Genomic DNA, 24,854 nt, shown 5'->3' with positions numbered 1-24,854 from the left:
AAAAAAAAAATTCAATAAGCCAACCATTTCCATAGGAGGAAAATGGAGAATAAAAAAGTAGATTCTTTTTCACTTCTTGGTATACATTGTTACCTGCTCTTTCCTCCCATAAAACCTATCATTTCTTAAGCCACTCACCATGAAATCTCTGCAGTAGGTACTCCATAAGAGAAGTCAGTGGTAAGACCAGGAGAGCCAAAGCAAAGGTTACGTTAAAATTCAGAAATCCATTAATTAAATAGAAATACCAGGGTTCTGTACCTGAGGGAGACAAAGAGAAATCATCAGTGGATACCTCCAATACCTATTACAGTGCTTGACTCATAATGTTCTTTGTTCAAGTAATGTTAATGATCCAATGTCTCAAGTGCATAAGGGTCGGCCAGCCCACTCTCTTTCCACACTCAGCCACACACAGGGAGCACCAGAGCAGAAGATGGGAAGAGAATGGGATTGGTCATGATGATTTAGATAGAAATCAAGTTTCAAATATTTAGCTGTATTTTTCCATACTGACTACTGTATCTAGTCCAAATTGCCATGCCCAAATGGGACTAACACTTTTTTAGAAAAACCAAATAATTTAAATAGCTTAGTGATGATATTGTGACTTACAATAAGAAATATATATTTGGTCTTCATCCCCATTCCTGGTATAGAGCTCCTAAAACCCTTGGAATTTCCTAAGTGATGAGAGAGAAAGGTGTCTTTTATTTTGTTAATTAGGGGATTTTTGGAAAACCCCTAGGTAACATAAGGATGGGGACTGGTTGCTGGGGAACCAACCACGTGATTGGAGGGTTAGAACTTTCAGTCCCAACCCCCCACCTCCAAGGAGGGGAGAGGGGCTGGCAATAGAGTTCAATCACCAATGGCCAATGATTTAACCAACAAAGCCTATGTATTGGAAGCCTCCATAAAAACCCAAAAGGACGGGGGTCCAGAGAGCTTCCAGGTTGGTGAAGAAATAGAGGTGCAGGGAAGGTGGCACACTCCGAGAGCTTGGGAGCTCCGAGCCCCTTCCCTCATACTTTGCCCTCTGCATCTCTTCCATCTGGCTCTTCACTTGTCTCCTTTACAATCAACTGGTAAACATTAAGTAAATGTCTCCCTGAGTTCTTGTGAGCCACGCTAGCAAATTAATTGAACCCGAAGAGGAGGTTGTTGGGACTTCCAATCTACTGCTGGTTGGTGAGAAGCACAGGTGACAACCTGGAACCCAAAACCTGCTCAGAAGTTTTGAGGATTCAGAATAAAACAAAATGACTGAAAACAGAAACCTTACACTAGTTTTGGTTCTTTAACTCAAAATCCTTAAACCCAAGTGATGAGAAACAGCCCCCCTCTGCACATTTGGCAGGTTTTTCATCTACTCTTCCCCTCTGTGTGATTACTTCAATCAGGCAGTGAATGACACATGCGGGTTTTAATCACTGTGTGTTGTGACACCCGCCTTGCACCACAGCAATTTCCTGCAATCAGCATTGCTTAAAAGGGTAATCAGAAGGCAGAGGAACAGTCAGAAAAATCTGACATTTTTGCAGCTTGCTCAGCAAAATAAGATTAGAAACCAAACCCATAAGGCTAGAAACATTTAGGGTAGGAATAAGAGGGAGGGGGGTACCCTAAGGAAGGACTCAAGTTCAATTGTGTTACCTTTGGGAAAGCTCACCCCCTCCTGTCTAAATACAATTGGGACTGTTCAGGAACAGAGGTCCTATCCCAGGCCAAGTTAATTAGAGACATTTATATCTTATATTCTTCACAAATAACCTTTTGAAAAACTAATGGATGGTTTATTTTCAAAAGAGAAATATACGTCTTCTCTGGATTTTAACTAATATTTAACAACATATTTCCTAAATTGAGTCCTTTAGGAGTCTAGTTTCCAGAAAGATAATTTTTTGCACAATCCCCTCCTGAGCACCAGTGCAGTCAACCTTGACCTGCCTTTTTCCTTAACAAATTCTGGAAATCTGAGCCTAAGAAGAAAAACCAGAGTGACCACAGAGGGGGTCATCGCTTACATCATCTATTACAGATGCTAAGCATAAACAGAAAAAAGTCTCTTTCTCTTCGATCCTTGCAAATACACATTGTTTCTTCAGGGAAGCTCTTTAGTTTCCAGCAAATATTTGTCTCTACCACAATTTACTATACCCTCCTGCTAAGGCTGACTATCTTTTTACCTAGGAATACCGTACTCTGAGAGGCAGAACCAAAAGTATTAAGCCGGTAAACACAATTATTTTTATGTGTTAGGAGCTCACAGATCAAGTTCACATCTAAGCTTGAACATTTTGTAATAGACTGTTACTTCCACGAAGGATGGGGCAAAAATTGAAGGATAAGCCAAGAGTGGGGAAAGTTCAAGCGACAACAGCCTTAAAAACAAGGGCAGGGGCTGGCCCAGTGGCGTAGAGGTTAAGTTCTCGCGCTCTGCTTTGGCGACCGGAGGGTTCGCAGGTTTGGATCCCGGGCACACACCGACGCACTGCTTGTCAAGCTATGCTGTGGCGGCATCCCATATAAAGTAGAGGAAGATGAGCACGGATGTTAGCCCAGGGCCAGTCCTCCTGGGCAAAAAGAGGAGGATTGGCATCGGATGTTAGCTCAGGGTTGATCTTCCGCAAAAAAAAAAAAAAAAAACAACAAGGGCAAAAGAAGACAAAAATAGTAAATTCTGTTAGCCAGAGTTCTCTACTTGATGAGACACCTGCCTTAAAAGAGAAAAGAGTAAAAACTTTTATCTCTTTCTAGGGAGATATTCAGTGCTGCTGCTCAGAAAGTATCAAAGCCGAACTATGCAGAAAAAATGCATCAGAATGACAAGCCAAGCATTTAACTGGTACAAAATCTAAGGTGAAAGAAAGCTGGAAGCAGGGACTCTGGAGGGAGTGACTCACCAATCTCCCTCTTTATGGAAAGTGCCTCCATTCCTTTCATTCAAATGAGCTAAAGGGAGCTTTGAAAGAGGCTAAAAGAAGAAGGGATAATGTTTACTGTTTCATAAATTGAACGAAAAGTAACCATTTTATAAGGCCTATAATTTTATAGAACTGCAGGAACTAAATTATAGTAAACGGCCTCATAAATGTCAAATTTGCACCACCAAGAGGGAAAAGTCACCAAGGTTCAACAGAAATAATTAGCAAAAAAGTGAAGGCTCTAGAAGACTTCTGGCTGGCAGTCAACTCTAAGCAGGCCTCAAAAGACTCCACTGGGGCTTCATCCTCTGCTGCTCCAAGAATGGAAAACTGTGGGCCTTTTAATAGAAGGCATTTGCCTTTACCTTCTGAAATGTCCTGTCCAGTGATCTGACAGATGTTGATAAAACACATAAACAGGCAGTGATCATGTCCTAACCTGCAAAGTATCATCCCAGAGCAGACCCACTGTTATTTTTGAGGGAGAAGCATTTCTTATACCTGTCCTCCCACGCCTTCCTCAGGCCTGTGTACTTCTCATCAGAAAGCACCACTCCACTCACCACACAAAAACACTTATCAACCTCAACATCTGAGAACTCGAAATGTTACAAGGCTAAGAGGCAAAATTAGTGCCAATACCAGTCACTTTCTTTTTTGCAACACTCTTGATCTTTGACCCCACAGAGATGTTTTACCTATAACTTTGCAATTTTATGTCTACATTACCCTAAATTTCCTAGACGCCAAGTGTTCTTTACCTCTTGCACACATTCCTTGTTTCTTCAACAAGTGTCTGATGCAGTGCTCCCACGTGAAGGAGAGCCTGCCACTGTGCATATCACTCTGCCTTCAAAGCTCTGCAGGGGCTCCCGATCACCCTCCGAGCCAAACTGCACCATACCTTCAAAGGTGCAACTTCGCACCCGCTCTATAGATCGGATCTTCTACTACCCCCAACTCATGCTCTGTTTTTGCAAGCTTATTCTCCTGTAGAGTTTCAAGAGCCAGACTCCAGGGTTTTGCTAAGGTTGTTTTCAGTGGAAAAAACACAGGCTTTGGAGTCAGACAACCCTAGGTTCCTATCCCGCTTCTGCCACTGACTTAACTATGTGGCAAGTCCTTCACCATCTCCACCTCAGTGTCCTCATCTAGGAGTAAGGATAAATAAGGCCTATCTTACAGAGTTTTTGTAAGGAGAAGAAGATGGTATATGTAAAATTTCTGGTACATATTAGGCATTCAATAAACAGAAGCTATTGTAATTAATAGTTGTGAAACAGTACTCCTTTTCTTTCCCCAGGCTTCAAAAGACAAGAGCCAGCTCAGGTCTGGAACATGTCATTAATATATGCTGCTTGGCCAAGAAAGTATAGAAAGATCCCTTTGAAAACCAGGAACAACAGATAGAGTAAATATTTATATTACTACAATCACAATGGAGAGATTGAATTTATCTTGCTCATGCTGTGTAGTTTCTATCTAAAATTCGGCTAATGCTGTAAAACTACTTTAAGTTTTCTAAAAAGAACTCAGTATTCAATCATTTTTTTTGTTTTGCCTAAAAAACTTGTTTGCCCAAGTTTTTACACTTGACATTCTATTTTTCTGAAATGCACCCCTCTAGTGTCTATTCGGCAAACTCCTACTCTTCCTACCAGGCTCAGCTCAGAGACTGCCACCTCTAAGAAGTCTCTCCTGATACCACCAGATGGACTTGCTCCTATGATTCTCAAACTATCTTTCCACTGTAGCACACAATGCATTGGACTGTAATTATCTATTCATGTGTCTGCAGCCTTATTAGACAGTAAAGTTCTACAAGGACACATGATAAGTGCTCAAAAGCAATTTATTCCAATGTTTCTTTAACTGAAGTCCATTTGTCCACTCATTCAAGAAGTATTTATAGGCTTATTAAGTTCTTACACATAAGAAACAGCCATAAGACATGTATGCAAAATACTATCAGCACAATGCATTTTTTTTTTTTGGTGAGGAAGACAAGCCCTGAGCTAATATTTGTTGCCAATCTTCTTCCTTTTGCTGAGGAAGATTGGCACTGGGCTAACATCCGTGCCCATCTTCCTCTACTTTATATGTGGGACGCCTGCCACAGCATGGCTTGATAAGTGGTGCGCAGGTCCGTGCCCGGGATCCAAACCTGTGAACCACAGGCCACCGAAGCAAAGCACGCAAAGCACGCAAACTTAACCACTATGACACCGGGCCAGCCCCACAATGCGTTTTTAATTTTCAGATAGGAAACTGTGCCTACCATAGCTAATGAAGCACCTGGAGCAGGAGACTCCTACAAAATAGTCAAAATAATGCCAAATAGTGCCAAACATGTGAGTCAAGTCAAAGAGCTGGAGTTTCCCTGACAAAAGACATGCTATTTCTCTGTTGGACAACTGTAGAGCATCAAAGCATCTATGAAAAGATAAGTCTTTGCTATTTACTGAATGGACGCACAAATTATAATAATATTGGCTAAGTGTTAAGTACCTTTTGGTTTAAAAAGTACTTTTACCTCTATTATTCTTATTTGGTATTGAGAAAATCCCATGCAAGGACACTACAACAGTTCTAACCAAAAGATTCTAGGATATAATAGTGATCAGGGCACTAACGTAATCTGATGGATGTTTCAGAATTCGTTCGTTCACTCATTCATGACAATTCTTTATTAAAGACCTGGAATACACAAAGAATACCTATTGCTAAGATGGAAGAAATAGTCTCTCTGCAGGCCAGCTAAAACAAAAAGGAGTTAACACTCTTTAAAAAATGGAAATCAGACCCCCCAAAAACTGTCTAATTCAAAGATGAGGTAAAAGTACAAAAATTCTACCAACAAGGAACAACTCCCTAAAGTCTGGCTGACTATAGCACTGCCTCAGTCCTGCTGATGCCCATTATGACAATTCCCTCTTTCCCAACAGAGCTTTTCCCATCACTAAAAAAATGATCAGTTCCTGTACATCCAAAATAGCAAAATCTGAACTGAAGCTATCCCAGATTCACCAAAGCAGGCAAAACAGAGCCCCTAGGACTCTTCCCAGTAAAACACTGGCTGAAATGAACAACAGATGCCAACATCTAGGGAAAGACCGGCCACTGCTCTGCTGGATCTCAAAACCTATCACAGGGGTCTCCCTGACCCACCCACTGTTAAACAGGAAACATAAACTTAAATCAGAGTTTATTCTTTCTTTCCTATTCTCCCTACTAACATGCTTATTTCTAGATTTATAAACCTTATCAATGTAAAGGACTACAAAAAAATGTTAACTTTCATACAGTCTCACACAATTTTATAAATAAGCAGTCAGAAAATTAATACGTAATAACTCATTTAAAAGGTAGAAAAGCCAATTTTTCAAAATTAAACTCAAATTAACACATTTTATTCACCTATACATAATGGATATTATGCTTCCAATAGATTCTATGTAAATCAATTTCTAATGTGCAATCTGAGTCTAAGAAGACAGTCTCCCTTCTATTGTCTTGCAGAATCAAATAAAATCTTACAAGTAAACTAAAACAAGGGGCAATTAAAAACATGCAAACTCTCCCTAGCTAAAGGGAGACATCTAGAGGCAAAAGCTTAACATTGGGGCATTTTTATCACATCCTTGGGGATCTTGAAGCTATAAAGGAGCCTTTTAAAATTCCTCCAACTTAGCAATTATTGTCTAACCATGCAGTTGGTGAATTCAATTCACTGAATAAAACACTGTTTATTTTAACCTATTACTTGCCATCTAAAATGACAATATTCCCCAAATCCCAGAAGGTCCAACTAAATTTCATTCATACGCTTACTTTAAATCTCCTCATTCAATCTGTTGGTTCTCATGGCAAGTGGCACAGAAAAATGATGGGCATGGCTTAAATTGATAAGAGACACAGACAGAGATAATATTAACCTGCTTTACAGGAGAGCCCCAAGACAATCACATATACAGAATGCTCTAAGACCTTCAAAAGATTAAAACAGAAGAAACTACACTTATTTTAACAAAAAACTGTCTCATAAAATGTTTAGTGACTTGACTGATCTGATCAGAAACATGTCTAGCTTATCCTTCTGTAGCTGTCACTAACACAAACGCCCTCAGGGCTAAATAAAACAGGCTCAACGGCTGGCTGAGAGAAAGGCATCAGGGTAGAAGTGGAGATAGAGGTAAGGAGAAGGCATCCCCAGACTAAAGGCATTCCATTTTATTTCTCTTAACCCTAAACTGGACAAACTATCAACCTCTCAATGCAGACCCTACCCCCATTTGCTACTCTTTGTCTACAGATTTTCCAAACTTTCTCCTCTAACGCCTGATACTGAAGTAATGTAAATTGAATAAAGAAAAAGTAATACCAAATGTGTATATTTATAGACAATGTCTGGAGGAATATACTCCAAGGTGCTAATATTAGCTATCTGGAGATGATGGCATTATAAATGTTTTTATTTTCTTATTTTTGTTATCATATTGATTTTCTAATGAGAAGAGAAAAAAGTAACTTTTAATTAAAAAAGAGCAGTATCACTCCACATCAACAAAATGAGGAAGGAAAACCACATGGTCATCTCAATAGATGCAGAGAAGGCATTTGAGAAGATCCAACATACATTTATGATAAAAATTCTCAACAAAATGGGTATAGAAGGAAAGTACCTCAACATAATAAAGGCTATTTATGACAAACCCACAGCCAACATTATACTCAACGGGGAAGACTGAAAGCCATTCCTCTGAGAACAGGAATGAGACAAGGCTGCCAACTCTCACCACTGTTATTCAACATAGTACTGGAGGTTTTGGCCAGAGCAATCAGGCAAGAAAAAGGAATAAAGGAATCCAAATAGGCAAGAAAAAAGTGAAACTCATTATTTGCAGACGACATGATTTTATATATAGAAAACCCTAAAGAATCCATTGGAAAACTATTAGAAATAATCAATAACTACAGCAAAGTCACAGGGTACAAAATCAATCTACAAAAATAAGTTGCATTTCCATATGTTAATAATGAACTAACAGAAAGAGAGCTCAAAAAAATAATACCATTTACAATTGCATCAAAAAGAATAAAATATCTAGGAATAAACTTTACCAAGGAGGTGAAAGACCTATACAATGAAAACTACAAGACATTATTGAAAGAAACTGATGACGACATAAAGAAATGGAAAGACATCCCACGCACATGGATTGGAAGAATAAACATAGTTAAAATGTCTATATTACCTAAAGCAATCTACAGATTCAATGCAATCCCAATCAGAATCCCAATGACATTCTTCACAGAAATAGAAAAAAGAATACTAAAATTCATATGGGGCAACACAAGACCCTGAATAGCTAAAGCAATCCTAAGAAAAAAGAACAAAGCTGAAGGCATCACAATCCCTGACTTCAAAACATACTACAAAGCAATAGTAATCAAAACAGCGTGGTACTGGTACAAAAACAGACACACAGATCAATGGAACAGAATTGAAAGCCCAGAAATAAAACCACACATATACGGACAGCTAACTTTCGACAAAGGAGCTAAGAACATACAACGGAAATGGGCCGGCCCCGTGGCTTAGCGGTTAAGTGCGCGCGCTCCGCTGCTGGCGGCCCGGGTTCGGATCTCGGGCGCGCACCGACGCACCGCTTCTCCGGCCATGCTGAGGCCGCATCCCACATACAGCAACTAGAAGGATGTGCAGCTATGACAGACAGCTATCTACTGGGGCTTTGGGGGAAAAATAAATAAATAAAATCTTTAAAAAAAAAAAAAGAACATACAGTGGAAAAAGGAAAGTCTCTTCAATAAATGGTGTTGGGAAAACTAGACAGCCACATGCAAAAGAATGAAAGTGGACCATCTGCTATCACCATTCACAAAAATTAACTCAAAATGGATCAAAGACCTGAAGGTGAGACCTGAAACTATAACACTCATAGAAGAAAATATAAGCAACACACTATTTGACATCGGTCATAAAGGAATCTTTTCAGATGCCATGCCTACTCAGACTAGGGAAACTAAAGAAAAAATAAGCAAGTGGGACTTTATCAGATTAAAGAGCTTCTACAAGACAAATGAAACCAGGATCAAAATGAATAGACAACCCACCAGCTGGGAGAAAATATTTGCAAAACATATATCTGACAAGGGTTTAATCTCCATAACATATAAAGAACTCACACAACTGAAAAACAAAAAAACAAACAACCCGATCAAAAAATGGGCAGAGGAAATGAACAAACACTTCTCCAAAGAAGATATACAGATGGCCAATAGGTACATGAAAAGATGTTCCACATCACTAATTATCAAGGAAATGCAAATCAAAACAACACTAAGATACCACCTCATGCCCATGAGAATGGCTATAATCACCAAGACAAAAAATAACAAATGTTGGAGAGGATGTGAAGAAACAGGAACCCTCATACACAGCTGGTGGGAATGCAAACTGGTGCAGCCTCTATGGAAAACGGTATGGAGGTTCCTCAAAAAATTAAAAATAGAAATACCCTACGATCCAGCTATCCCACTACTGGGAATCTATCCAAGGAACCTGAAATCAACAATCCAAAGAGGCTTATGCACCCCTATGTTCATTGCAGCATTATTCGCTATAGTCAAGAAGTGGAAGCAACCCAAGTGTCCCTCAACTGATGATTGGATCAAGAAGATGTGGTATATATATACAATGGAATACTACTCAGCCATAAAAAAGACAAAATTGTCCCATTTGCAACAACGTGGATGGACCTGGAGAGTATTATGTTAAGTGAAATAAGCCAGAAAGAGAAAGACAAACACCATATGATCTCACTCATATGTGGAATATAAACCAACATATAGACAGAGAAAACTGTATTGTGGTTACCAGGGGCAACAGGGGTAGGGGGTGGGCACAAGGGGTGAAGGGAGACATGTATATGGTGAGGGACAAACAAAAATGTACAACCAAAATTTCGCAATGTTATAAACTATTAAGACATCAACGGAAAAAAAAAAAAAAGAGCAGTATCAAAAGCCATGGCATACCCCACAGAGTCCTCAATACTCTGAAACTGAGACTAACAGACAGCAGGACTAACAGCCAGACCTGAATGTCACACTAATCAAGGAGAAATACTTAGTGGCTATGTATCATCACTGTGCTGCACGCAAATCTCATTTATTTTTAAATAAGAAAAGAACATTACTAGCAAAGAAATGCTATATTTGATAAAATGAGGCAACTGAATTAAGATTTCAAAGCTCAAGCAAATTAAACTATCTCCTAACTCTCCCCCAAATTTCATAAGGCCTTACCATAGAGATCAGGTCCATGAGGAGTAAAGACATTATACAAAACAATGTTGAGTGGTGCAATCACCAGCTTTCCATAGTAGTAGCTGTCAATGACCACCACAGGCACCTAAAACAGAGCAGAAAATATATAGCAATTGTAGACTTTGGTCCTGGAAACATTCTCCCAGTGCTAACAGGATAAACCAGAATGAAAACAGAATGAATTCCTAATGTAATCTTTCCCACAATCAGAAGCGGCTTTCCTTACAACTTTAGAACAAAACAAGAAAATTAAGAAAACTCACCAGAAAGAGTATTAGGGCCACCAGCGACCAATGAAAGAAACTCTTCCACCTGTGTTTCAGGACCAGCAAATCAAAGGCAATAGGTAAACTATTGAACAAAGAAATAGAAAGCAGGGAGTTCAATACTCAGAATATAGTCTCAGACAGGTCAGATCCACACATACCATGCTGAACTGAGAGAAAAATGTCCTAGCAGTTAGGGTGAGGGAAGAAAGCTGGTACGTGAGAGGATGTCTTCTCCAAATTATACTGATCTCTTCACAGGACCCATAAGAGTGCTGTGCATGCCACCATACACAAGTAAAATAAATACTGAGCTTACGGAATGAGCTCCATTTTATACATATTTATGTGTAACGGACATCTGAAATATATTAATTATAAGTAAATGTGCCCTACTGTCCTACACCCACCCTGCCAAATATATAAATACTGATGTCTCCCTTCTACGATTTACTAAGATTTTTTTCTTTTTTTTTGAGGAATATCAGCCCTGAGCTAACATCCATGCCAATCCTCCTCTTTTTGCTGAGGAAGACCGGCCCTGAGCTAACATCTATTGCCAATCCTCCTGCTTTTTTTTTTTTTCCCTTTTTCTCCAAAGCCCCAGTAGATAGTTGTATGTCATAGCTGCACATCCTTCTAGTTGCTGTATGTGAAACGCTGCCTCAGGATGGCCGGACAAGCGGTGCGTTGGTGCGCTCGAGGGATCTGAACCTGGGCCACCAGTAGCGGAACGCGCGCACTTAACCGCTAAGCCACGAGGCCAGCCCCTAAGATTTTAGTAATATTACAAACTTTGACTTCAGTTCTGATATATCCCCTTCCAATACCATTTGCTCTTCTTCCTTTCACTTAAATTCCCCAAGCAAGTGGCATAGGTATGTTGCCTTCACTATTTCTTTCTTAAGGCCTTGCACCAAGCTAATAAGACTGGTCCAAGTTCAACAGGAACCACCAGACCCAGTATCTCTTCACAAGCTTCACTTTCCTTTGTCTTTCTGCTGCTGCACTTGACACAAAGCATCTGTTCCTTTCTCTGTAGACTCCCTGGCTCCTGTTCTTTTCTGGCCTCTTCCTAGTGCTCCTTTCTAAGCTTCTTTTTTTTCGCCTACCCCATTGTAGTGCCCTACCTATGGTCATATCTCCCAAAAGCCAACTTCTATTCTTCTTTCTCTACATTCATTTTCTCAGTAGGTGCTTCCACTCTTGTTGCATAAACAATCACCTACATATCTAGGATATTAGTCAGAGCCTTTACCTATGCTCCAATCACAAAGAATTCTCTCCCCACACCAATCTATACAGAATCTACCCACATACCAACTACAGGCTCTGCTCTCATCTCCTCTATAAAATGTCTGCAGAACCAATTTTTCCCATCTCTGAATTTATATGGCATTATCATCTCTATAATTTATTTAGCAATGTCATGTGCTGTCACAGGAAATCTCTTCTAGATCTGAACTTCCACATTCTATCTAAATTTTGCATTAACATTTTGTGTTTTCATTTTTTGTCTCTCCAACTAGATACATTTCCACAGCACCTGTATTTCTCCTTTGATAAGTCATCATACTTTTAATTACTTGTTCAATGTCTGTCTTTCCTACTAAAATGTAAGCTCCAAAAGAGCAGGAACCCTAACTGTCTTATTTACGCAATATCAGCAGTGCCTAGCACAAAGTATTCAATAAATGATGGTAGATTGCTAACTGACTGACTGTGATCCTGAAATCACTTATCTCAGCGAAAGGGAGACCAATCAAAACGTGCCACCCAGAGATATTTGGAGAACTCACAAAGTTCAATGCAGATGGAGTAAAGAATACAAGGAACAGAGGAACTGACAAAAGGAGGCTGGAGAGGTAAAAGGAGGAAAAAGCAGGGCTTTGTGAGTCACATTAGAGTCTGAACACCATAAATCAGGGGTTGGCAAATATTTTATTTAAAGGACCCGACAGTATATATTTTAGGCTTTGCAGGCCACATATGATCTCTGTTGCATATTTTTCTGTGTTTTTTAACAACCCTTTAAAAATGTAAAAGCTTCTTAGTTCTTGCGCTGTACAAAAACAGGGCAGCTGGATTTGGCCCACAGGCCACAGACGGCCACTTCTATGACACAGAGCAATGAGGAAACTATTATAAAGTTTAAAAAAAAACAGGGAGTGATACAATCATATTTGCATTTTAGGAAGATAACTCTAGTTTGAGCGTGGAAAATAGATTCACAAGGATCAAGACTAGAGATGGGAAGATCATTTAAGAGGCTGTGTGGTAATCCAGGAGCAGAAAGAGGTGAAGAAAAGTACTCAAATTCAAAAGATACTCAGGAGGTACAATAAAATAGGACATGGGAAAGAGAAAAGAGTCAAAGATAATTTCTAGGTTCCTGGCTCAGCACTGAGTAGATGGTGGTACCATTTACTGGGATAGAAACATAAGTAAAGGAACAAATATGAAGGGAAGATAATGAGTTCGGTTTTGCAGATGTTTAGTTATATAAATGGAGATATCTAATAGGCAGCTAGGAATATATGAGTGAAGCTCAAGAGATGTTTGGACTAGATATAAAGATATGGGAATCATCAAGATGGTTGAAAGATAGTGGAAAGTACAGAAGAGGGCCTCATGCAAAAACTTAAAAAATATAATAGCTTGAGGATGTTATGCAGAATAGAACAGAAGAAAAGATTGGAGGTGGGGAAATCAACCTTTAAAAGGCAATTACGAAAATTTAAAACGCCTATTCTGACTTAGTAACTCTGCTTCTAAAAATTTACCCCATAGATAAATTTCCACAAGCATGCAGACATAAGTATAAAAACGTCCACTGAAGCATTGTATACAATAGCAAAAAACCGAAAACCAAATGTCTACCAATAAGGCGATGGCTAAATAAATATGGGCAGCCAGATAATGGAATGCTATGCAACTGATACAAAGAATGATATAAATCTATGTACAACATAAGATACACATGTGTACAGGATAATTCTATTTGTTTTAAGAATTTAGGTATGTATGTATATATGTGTGTGTGTGTGCATTTATATACAAAGGATAATTTCCGGAAAAATATATACAAAACTATTAGCAGTGACTATCTTTGCAGATTGGGCTGGGGAGAAGAGAATTAAGAACCCTTTTTACCTCATACAATCTGGTACTGTTTTTTCTTTTTTCTTTTTGAGGAAGATTGGGTCTGAGCTAACATCTGTTGACAATCTTCCTCTTCTTTTCTTTTTTCTCCCCAAAGCCCCCAGTACACAGTTGTATATCCTAGTTGTAGGTCTTTTTAGTTATTCTATGTGGGACGCCGCCTCAACATGGCTTGATGAGCGGTGAGTAGGTCCACACCCAGGATCTGAACTGGCAAACCCCAGGCCACCGAAGCGGAATGCATGAACTTAACCACTGTGCCACCAGGCTGGCCCCTGTGGTAATTTTTTTATAATAAAGATACACTAACACTATAATAACCTTAACATCAAAGTAAAATATTTTTCTAAATTACTAGTGGTACAGGCAAGAAGTGAAGGCAGCACATAACCGGAGCAGAAGTGGTGGGAAGAAAGAGTACAACAGGAAGGAGAGAGACTATGGAACCTGGAAAAAAGATGCTGGGGGCAAATAGGACTGAAAGGAAACTCAGATCTCAAGCCTGGTGACTGGGAAAACGCACAGCACAGGGTGGTGCAGTGTAGGAAAAACATCAGCTGTAGAGTCAGAAAGGCCTGGATCCAAAAGCAAACATAATCTTAAAGGCAAATTACTCAACCTCTTGGAGTCTACTTTCGCATTTATAAAGCACTAATAACTGTATTTCTCTTGCAGAATTGCTATAAGGTTTAGGGATAAAGTTCATAAGGGGTTCAGCAGTGCCTAACATACAGCAGATGCTTAATAGTCACTATTCTTATTAGAATTAATCATAACAATAAGCACTAAAGAAAAGTGTTCTTCTATTCCTTAGAATTTTTGTAAGTCCAATTAAGTCATATAACTTTACGACCTATCCAGAGAATAAGGAGAGATAACCTAACATTAAGATTTACTATGTGCCCAGTGATACAAGGAAGACAAACTGTTAGTTTCTTACCCAAGAGCTGCACTGAATGGCCAACCTAAGATGGCCCCAGCTGCTACTCCAAGCACAGCAACAGAAGTCTTATCCATATACCAGCCAGTCATGGCTATCAATGTAGTGTACATACAGAAGCTACTGGGAAGGAATGCTGCAAGAGTAAGACATTAAAAAAAAAAGGGGGAAAGAGACAAGAACTTGAGATTTATTAGCTATCAATGATTAAAAATTTATCTACATTGCAAAATATCAATAACCAGGAACATATTTTGAGAAATGATATATGAGAAAAGAGCAGTAAAGTGATACTCCTTTCAAAACACAACGAAGTTCAATGATTTTATTACTCCTTTTTTAGGTACCAACACATCACTTAATTATGCAACACCAATCATGCCATTCGTCTCCTGACTTGTACCCAAAATCCAAAACTTACAGAATTCCAGGTTCCCCAGGAAAACTTCATGTTATATTTCCAAGCAGGGAATATGCTTCAAGAAACTCAGAGCCATTGCTGACAATCTATTTCTGAAGAAGTTCATCTTCTGACAGTCTTCTGAGACTGCCCTGGTACTAACCTTTACCCCACAGGAATTCCAGGAAGCCTTGCCAAGGGCCAAGTGCCAGATGGCAGCACTGCTTTACAGCCTGCAATCACTGACGCAGATAGTTTGGCCTTTAGATGTCCCCTAATTATTTGCATCTATCATTACTTTGTTGTTGTATATAGCAGACCACTGAGCACTTTCAGGGTCTCTGCAACAGTAACATTTGATCAGAAGTGTTTCTAACAACTATACACAAAAATGCAGATCTGCCTCTCCAGGCTGTGTAAGGCCAGCTTCATCTAACTCTAGGGAAGAAAAATCAGTAGCAACTCCAGTAAGAACCACCACCAACAGGCAGTATGATTTAAGAAACTCAGTGAAGGGTTCAGAGGCTCTGTATCAAAGGATGCTTTTAACTTATCTGGGCTTTAGCATCCTCAACTGAGACAACAAAACTAAAGATACTCCCAGGTATCTCCCTCACATAAGAATCAATTTTAGGAATAGCAAAGTAACTAAAAAAAACATGAGGTACAACCTTCACAGATACATGCTAAATAATATCAATGTCATCCAAAGCTGTCGATTCCAGCTGCCAAAGCAGAGGACAAAGTGAACAGAAGAATCAGAGGTCTCTGCCAGCTCAGAGAGTAGAGCACAGTCTCATTTAGGACAGGGTCTCAAAGTTATTCAGGTGTGGAGCCCTAAGGTCTCTGCAGAACAACATGGATTTTGATACAGTCAATGAAGGAAAAGTAAATATATACTTTTGTGCTGGGTACTATTTTTTGTGTATATTTAGTGTGTATATTAGATTCTGGTACACAAAACCAGAAACTAAAATTGAGGTAATTATATCTAGTAACTTCTTATTTCTGGAGATTTAGGAACAGGCTACCTTTTGGCAGCTGGCTACCTTGGCTCAGCTCATAGAACACAAATGTTCAATGGTAGCACAGTTTGAAAGCCACAAGATTAAGGATTTTATTCTAAATTTCTGAAAGCTTACTGTAAATAAGCCCAACAGAAGATGTATACCTTCATAGAATACATTGCAAATAATGGACAGAAAGCAGAACCATCAAGAACAGGGTTTTGTTTTTTTTTTTTCTGGCAGGAGAAAATAATACCAAGTTTAATAACATGTATACATGGGAGAAAGCAGGGACACTGCGTTTCTCAACACAATAGCAGAAATTCTCGTCTTAAATACCATCTTCATCTAAAGACAAAGGAGGATGTTGGGGGTCAGGGGTGTCAGTCACAGGAGATTACCACTAAAGCACTGTAAACAAGGGTAAGGTTATTATGCAGATTTAAGGCCTCACCTTCCACATTGATAAGTTTCTAGAAATGAGGTCATCCTCCCTCTTCCCAAGACAGAGAGGGAGATACCTTTACAAATGGAGATTTCCCTTATAAATGTAAATGTTTGTCTGGCAACTCCTCGCAGGGCCATCCAGAGAATGTGGCCAGAGAGACAGAATTTCTGATAAGATGGGCTTGTTGGTGCCTTTCCTATTATAACATCTATTTTACATTATATTACAGCCATCAGATGGAAGATCTAAGAACAGGGTTTTTAGGCACAAAGAACTTCCTCGAGCAAAATAACAAAATTATTTTCCTTCCTCTAACAGCAAAGAAAGGCAGTGGGTGCTTGTGTTTTTCAGCCTTGCAGTGATAAAAAATACAATAATGTAATAGAAAGCAACCTGATGAAAACAACAGCTCTACCACTTATAAATTCTTTGACTTTTAGTAAGTCATTTCACCTTTCTAAGTTTCAGTGTCCTCACCTGCAAAAATGAGAAAACATTTATCTTACTTACACCATAGAACTGTTATAAGGTCAATCAAGATCATGTAGATAACAGTGCTCTGCTAACTACTGACACGTTATATAAATATAACCTACATCTAGACAAGTTCTCTCTTTCAGTGCAACTGTGAAATATCAGTGGACCTGTTATGCCCTCACCTGCCCTTTTACTTACCTGATGATGAGCAAAACATGCCAGTGCTGAGAACCAAGAAGGCTAGCATCATTCGACTCACATGCAGTCCAAACTTCTTGCACACAGCCCTAGGAGAAAGGCAAAGCCTATCAGCGTAGCAAATCTTAGGGATGGACATTTCAAATCAAAGGACAAAAACATGCCTGAGAAAACTGAAGATCTAAAGTCAAATACAGAACTTCCTCAACACGTTTGTTAGCAATTTTGTGTGCATAAGAAACCTAAACAGTCTTATTCTTCACACATGAGAAAAGCTCTCTATCAAAGAGGAAATGTATACTTTCAGTGCTAAGATTATGTCTACTATCAACAGGAAAACATGTAGTGTAAATATAATAGGCCTCAGATTCAGACAGGCATGGGTTCAAATTCTGGCTCTGCCACTTACTAGCAGTGGGACCCTGGTCTGGTTACAAAATCTCTCTGTCCGATTCCACATCTGCAAAAAACCTACTTTGTACGGTTTCTGTTAGGACAACGCATGGAAAAGTGCTTAGAAGAGTGGCTGGCACAGAGTTGCTCAATAAATGGTAGTTATCAGAAAAAAAGACTAGGAGATACACCAAGATGTTAATAAGTGGTTATAAGTCAGTGTTTCTCAAACTGAAACAATTATACACTTTCTGTTACTCCTTTCTTGTAGGCTTTTTTTAGCCCTATAAGTTCAACATTAATAGAGACTATTATTGCTTCATTTAGTCAATATTTGTTCAGACATACCCACGTGTTAACTATTTTCTTGCTCAGGATCCTTACTGCATCTCAGAGTTTCTTTCTGAAATAATTTTGTCCTTCTTAAGTATATCTATTAGAAGTTCCTTTAGTAAGGATCTGTTAATGGTAAATTCCCTGGTTTTTGTTTGGTTTCTTTTTCTTTCTTTTATTTTTTGTCTGAAAAGTCTTTACTTAGCTCTTGGTCTAAGTAAAGACGGTTTGGCTGAGTAGACAATTTTAGGATGACAGTCATTTTCTTTCAGCACTTTGAAGATACTATTTTTTTGTCTTCTGGCTTTTGAGGAGGTTTCTTATCGGTCTAACTGCCTAACATTCTTTTGTAGGTATTCTGTTAGTGCTCTGTCAACTTCTGAGATCTTCTTTGTCCTTGGTGTTCTACACAGTTTCACTAATTCCTTTTTATTTATCCAGCTCAGGATACATTAGGTTTCCTGAACCTGTGGATTAGCATCTTTTTTTCATCAATTCTGGAAAATTCTTAGCTATTACTTCCCTGAATACTGCCTCTCCTCATTCTCTCCATCATCTCCTAGAATCTGATTAGATATACCTGTATTTTTCAACTCTAGCATACACATTTCTTAATCTCTTTTATATTTCTTTTTTCTGTCACTCTACTGCATTCTTAGTGATTTCTTCAGACCAATCTTCTAGTTTACTAGTTTACCTGTTAGCGTGTCTAATCAGCTGTTTAAACTAGCCATTAAATTTCAAATATCAATTATTATATATTCATTTCTAGAAGTTCTGTTTGGTTCTTTTTCAAATCTGCCCGATTATTTTTACAGTCTCATTTCTTTTTTTCTTCCATCTTTAAGTGTTTTAAGAATACTTAACATGAGATCTACCCTCTTAACAAATTTTTAAGTGTAAATTACAGTATTGTTAACTATAGGCACAATGTTGTACACAGATCTCTAGAACTTACTTGTCTTGCGCAACTGAAATTTTATACCCATTGATTAGCAACTTTCCATTTCCCCCTCCCCAGCCCCTGGCAACCACAGTTCTATTCGATGAGTTTGACTATTTTAGATATCTCATAGAAGTGAAATTATGCAGTGTTTGTCAATCTCTAACTGGTTAGCTCACTTAGCATAATGTCCTCAAGGTTCATGCATGTTGTCATGTATTGCAGGACTTCCATTTTTTTTTAAGACGGAATAATATTCCATTGTATTTATACACCACATTTTTTTGTCCATTTATCTGTCGATGGACATTTAGGTTGTTTCCAATCTCGGTTCTTGTGAATAGTGCTGTAATGAACATAGGAGTGCAGGTATCTCCTCAAGATCCTGATTCAATTCTTTTCAATGAATACCCAGAAGCTGGACTGCTGGATCATTATGATAGCTCTATTTTTAGTTTTTTGAGAAACCTCCATACTGTTTTCCATACTGGCTATATCATTTTGCATTCCCACCAACAGTGTACAAGGGTTCCAATTTCTCTACATCCTCGTGAAAACTTGCCTTTGTTTTTTTTTGTTTTTTTTTTATAATTTTATTTATTTATTTTTCCCCCAAAGCCCCAGTAGATAGCTGTATGTCATAGTTGCACATCCTTCTAGTTGCTGTATGTGGGATGCAGCCTCAGCATGGCCGGAGAAGCGGTACGTTGGTGTGCGCCCGGGATCCGAACCCAGGCCGCCACCAGCGGAGCATGTGCACTTAACCGCTAAGCCACGGGGCCCGCCCATTGCCTTTGTTTTTTTGATAACCATTCTAACAAGTATAAAGTGACATGTCATTGTGGTTTTTATTTGCATTTCCCTGATGATTAGTGACATTGAGCATCTTCTCACATACCTGTTGGCCCTGTGTATATCTTCTTTAGAGAAATGTCTATTCAAATCCTTAGTCTGTTTTTTAAATCAGATTATTAGGTTTTTTTGCTATTGAAATGTAAGGGGAGTTCTTTTATATTCTGGAAAGGAGTCTCTCTTAAGATGACGGTTTGCAAAAACTGCTCTGCAAGTTCCTTTTCACTCCACTGATTGTTTAGTCTCTTGTTTCTTAATCATGTTTTCAATTCCCTCTTTTATTTCTTTAAAATTATTAAACATATTTATTTTATATTCTTATTTTAATAATTCCTAATAAATGAAGTTCTGTGAGTCAGCTTTCTGTTGATTTTTATTTCTGCTGGCTCTCACTCATAATGTCTTGCTCCCTTTTGTGCTTTGTGATTTCTTTTTATTATAATTTCTTACTCACTAGAACTTTATATGTGATAATTCTGTGACTGGGTTAAAGATCCATTTCTCTAGAGAAACTTTACATTTGTTTTTGCAAGATACCTGGGGGCACTACCAACCTAGAACAATTTATTTTTTTTTTATTTTATTTATTTATTTATTTTTAACTTTATTTATTTATTTTTCCCCCTAAAGCCCCAGTAGATAGTTGTATGTCATAGCTGCACATCCTTCTAGTTGCTGTATGTGGGACTCGGCCTCAGCATGGTTGGAGAAGTGGTGCGTCGGTGCATGCCCGGGATCTGAACCTGGGCCGCCAGCAGCGGAGCGCGCGCACTTAACCGCTAAGCCATGGGGCCAGCTCCAGAATAATTTAAAATAAATTCTAAACCTGGGGTGTGGGGGACCATGTAGGTCACTTGAATTCAGTCCTGAACCCATATGAAGACTAACTTATGGTTACAATCCTCAAAGACAGCACTGGCTTGCTTTCTTCTCTACTCTACACGGTGTCAAGGCAAAGAATTTTCTTATCTGACATTTTTAACTGTTTTGCAGTGGGGAGATTTTTAATAATGATTAAAAAGTCCAAATATCTTTTAAAACATTATTAAAATAAGATGTTCGTGGGGGCCCCGGCCCAGTGGCGTAGTGGTTAAGTTCGCATGCTCTGCTTTGGCGGCCCAAGGTTCGCAGGTTTGGATCTCGTGTGCAGACCTATGCACCGCTAATCCAGCCATGCTGCGGTGGTGTCCCATAAATAAAGTAGAGGAAGACTGGCACAGATGCCAGCTCAGCGACAATCTTCCTCAAGCAAAAAGAAGAGGGTTGGCAACAGATGTTAGCTTAGGGCCAATCTTCCCTCACCAAAAAAAAAAAAAAGATGTTTGTTAGGTTTCATGTAAAAAAGGTGGCTATTTTTATTATGAGAACACTTAAATGCCTAATAATTCCACTAATATTCAATTAACCAATAGGTACCTGGTGAAAGACAATGTATCAGGTGCAAATAAGAGCAGTGAGTTCCACACTGGGAATAATTTCCTTCAGTTAAGCTCAAAGAGAAGAGGTAAATCATGATCCCATATCTTGGAACCAAAACTAAGGCTCTACTAAACCCTACCAAATAAAACACCAGTTAGATAATGTATTAACAGAATTAAAATCAGTAATATGAAGATACAGTATTTATGAATCTCAGGAAAGAAAGCAATAATTAGAAGCATTCCCCTCCAATGGTTTGTTTCAAACAAGAAGTCACAATTCTTTACTCAAAAAATTAAAAATATGGGCCAGCCCGGTGGCGCAGTGGTTAAGTGTGCGCGCTCTGCTTCGGTAGCCCAGGGTTCGCAGGTTCTGATCCCAGGTGCACACCAACACACTGCTTGTCAAGCCATGCTGTGGCAGTGTCCCATATAAAGTAGAGGAAGATGGGCACAGTTGCTAGTCCAGGGCCAATCTTCCTCAGCAAAAAAAAGAGGAGGATTGGCATTGGATGTTAGCTCAGGGGTGATCTCCTCATCAAAAAAAAAAAAAAAAAAATCACATTTAAAAAAAAAAAATTAAAGATAGAACTACTAGATGATCCAGCAATACCACTTCAGGGTATATATCTGAAGGACATGAAATCACTACCTCAAAAAGATATCTGTACCCCCATTTTTAGTGCAGCGTTATTCACAATAGTCAAGACATGGAAACAACCTAAATGTCTATCTATCCACAGGTGAATGGATAAAGAAAATGTGGTGTGTATATATATATTCCATTGTGTATATGTATACACATGTGTGTATACATACACACACACAGACACACACACACATACAATGCAATATTATTCAGCCATAAAAAAGGAAATCCTGTCATTTGCAACACATGGATGGATCTTGATGGCATTATGCTAAGTAAAATGTCAGACAGCAAAAGACAAATACTGTATGATCTCATTTATATGTGGAATCTAAAAAAATCCAAACTCTGGGAAATAGAGAGTAGACTCATGATTGCCAGGAGTTGGGGAGTGGTGGGGGAAATGATGAGATGTTGGTTAAAGGGTAAAAACTTCCAGTTATAAGATGAATAAGTTCTGGGGATCTAATACACAGCATGGTGACTATAGTTAACAATAGTGTATTATATATTTGAAAGTTCCTAAGAGAGTAAGTATTAAATGTTCTCACTACACACACACACACACACACACACACACACACAGATGACGGATGTGTCAACTAACCTTACTGTGGTAATCGTTTCATAATATATACATGTATCAAATCACCATGTTGTACACCTTAAATTTACACAATGTTGTATGTCAATTATATCTTGGCAAACCTAGAAAACAATTTTTTTAAACAGTCACACTTCAGATATAATATTAGGAGCTAGAAGGAAAGTGTTTTCTATTCTAAACACTGCTTACACTATCAGAGAAGTAACCTATGCTATATTGGGCTTCGTCATAGCAGTTTTAGAAGCAAAGCTTTTATACTCACTTGTAAAAGTAAAGTTCACAGATACAGCTCACAAAAGCCAGGAGACATCGTAAAAAGTAAAAGACAAGAATCTGAAAGAAACCCAGAACAAGAAAACAGAAGTCACAGATACATGTTAAAAGAATTCTTTTAAAGATGATGCCACTCTCATTTGTCACTAATAACACTATAAATTGGTATAATCCTTTTGAAAAGTATTATGTACCAAGAACCACACAAATTTTCATATCCTTAGACCCAGTATACCTATTTCTGTGATTCCAGCCCACAGAAGTAACCCAAAATATTGGGGGCAAGGGCGGAGGGTTAGTTCTATTCATGACTGTAGCACTGTTAATTTAGAAAAAACTGTTTAAAAAACTACAAATGTCCAATTATAGAGAAATGGTTAAATAAATTATGCAACATCTATTTCATCGACTATTATACAGATATTAAAATTTATGGTTACAAAGACAGTGGAAAAATTCTGATGATATAAGGCTCATTCATTCAACAAGCTTTCTTAAACAACCATAATATATTAGGTAGTGATTATTACAAAGTACCAAGTAAAAATGCATAATACAATATTATTTATACATCAGAGTACAGCTATGGAAATCAGAAGTATATGAAAAGACTGGAAAGAAATATAATAAAAGGATAAAAGTGGCTATATCAGGCTGGTGGGATTTAGGTGCACATTTTCCTCCTATCTTCCAAACATCTGTAATGTGACTTTATTAATTTTATAATTAAGAAAATCAATTTAAAAAAATAAAGGTAACAAAATAATAGGGGTTATAGCAAATAGCTTTTGTATTACATTAAACTGGTATGTTTAAGAGCACTGAAAACCTCAGAATATAAGCACTATTTAAATATATACTATGATTAATATAACTGCATATAACTTGGAAATATTTTCCATTTTCATCTCTATAACCAAAAAATTCCAAAAAGAATTCAATAAAGTGATCCAGTAAATGCCCAGATTCATTGATTAATTCAATAAAAATACTGAAAAGCTACTATAACACACTGAGCACTATTCTAGATGCTACTAGGAAGAGAGATTATTTTAGTACAATGTGTCTACGTGTAAAGACTCCTCATCTAATTGGGGAGAGTACAAAAACACATTTAGGAAGTTAAAAATTAACACAAGTTAATATAAGAATTGTATTTAGGATGAGGACAATCATGCTCCCATAACAACTAATATTCAACATAATAACTAGAAGTCTTGCTGGTGCAAAAAGACAAAAAAGAAATGAGGTATAAGGAATGTGATAGAAACTAAACTCTATATACACAGATGAAAGAGAATCCAGGAGATTCACCTGACAAACCATTGACACTAATAATGAAATTCAGTGAGATTTAGGTTAAGATCAAAAAACAAAAATCAATTGTGTTCCTCTGGATCAGCAACAACCACCTAAAAAATAACAGAAAACAAGATACCATTCATAACAGCAAGAAAAAGTATAAAGAATCTAGACATTAACCTATCAAAGACTGGAGAAGACTAAAATGAACATATTTTTAAAATTTTATTAAAAGACACAGAAAACCTGATGAAAAGGATAAATATATCATTTTAGGGATGGAATGACAACACTTTACAAACACTGATACTCATATTAATATGTAAATTCAATGCAACTCCAATCAAAACCAATCAGAATTGGGGAGGAGGTACAAACTGGTTCTAAAATGATTTTTAAAATACAAATTTTAAAACAGAAAAGGGAGAAATCCATCAACCAGATATTAACATACATTATAAAGCCATAATAATAAAAACAATATGGTACTGATTGACAAATTGACCAATGACATAGAATAAAGAGGCCAGAAACAGACCCATATATATGGGGTGAGGTATATGACAGAGATGGTATTATAGACCAGAAGGAAAAGAATGGGTTATTTAGCAGATGGTGCTGGAAAATTCAGTTCACCATACAGCAAAAAATAAAGCTAGATCTTTCCACAATTTATAAGAAATAAAATTCAAATGGATTAAAGCCTTAAATGTGAAAGGTAAAATTATAAAGCTAACAGAAGAAAATATAGAAGAGTATCTCTGTGATTCTGAAGAAGGATTTCTTTGAGAAAGACTCAAAACCACCAACCATAAGTGAAAAATTAATTGGTATGACGTATCAAAATTAAAGATTTCTGTTCAACAAAGGACCACAGACAAAGTTAATAGAAAAGTGACAGCCTAAGAG

General features: G+C 37.9%; 1 protein-coding gene across 5 annotated transcripts in view; it reads right to left on the bottom strand.

Moving 5' to 3' along the window:
• The window catches only part of ALG9 (ALG9 alpha-1,2-mannosyltransferase), an 88,689-nt gene that overhangs the window by 57,993 nt on the left and 5,842 nt on the right, over positions 1-24,854 (bottom strand). For 4 of the 5 annotated variants that reach the window (XM_058545235.1, XM_058545233.1, XM_058545236.1 and 1 more), the window contains exons 4-9: positions 22,633-22,703; positions 17,176-17,264; positions 14,646-14,781; positions 10,541-10,628; positions 10,257-10,362; positions 139-261 (exon numbers count right to left, since the gene is read on the bottom strand). In XM_058545235.1, coding sequence (XP_058401218.1) covers positions 139-261; positions 10,257-10,362; positions 10,541-10,628; positions 14,646-14,781; positions 17,176-17,264; positions 22,633-22,703 — 613 coding nt within the window. The remainder of the gene's footprint in view (positions 1-138; positions 262-10,256; positions 10,363-10,540; positions 10,629-14,645; positions 14,782-17,175; positions 17,265-22,632; positions 22,704-24,854) is intronic. The other variant, XM_058545237.1, reaches the window with a different exon arrangement.

The sequence above is a fragment of the Diceros bicornis genome, chromosome 7 (genome assembly GCF_020826845.1).
Source record: "Diceros bicornis minor isolate mBicDic1 chromosome 7, mDicBic1.mat.cur, whole genome shotgun sequence".
Lineage (NCBI taxonomy): Eukaryota > Metazoa > Chordata > Mammalia > Perissodactyla > Rhinocerotidae > Diceros > Diceros bicornis.
This window is presented reverse-complemented; position numbering and strand designations above follow the sequence as displayed.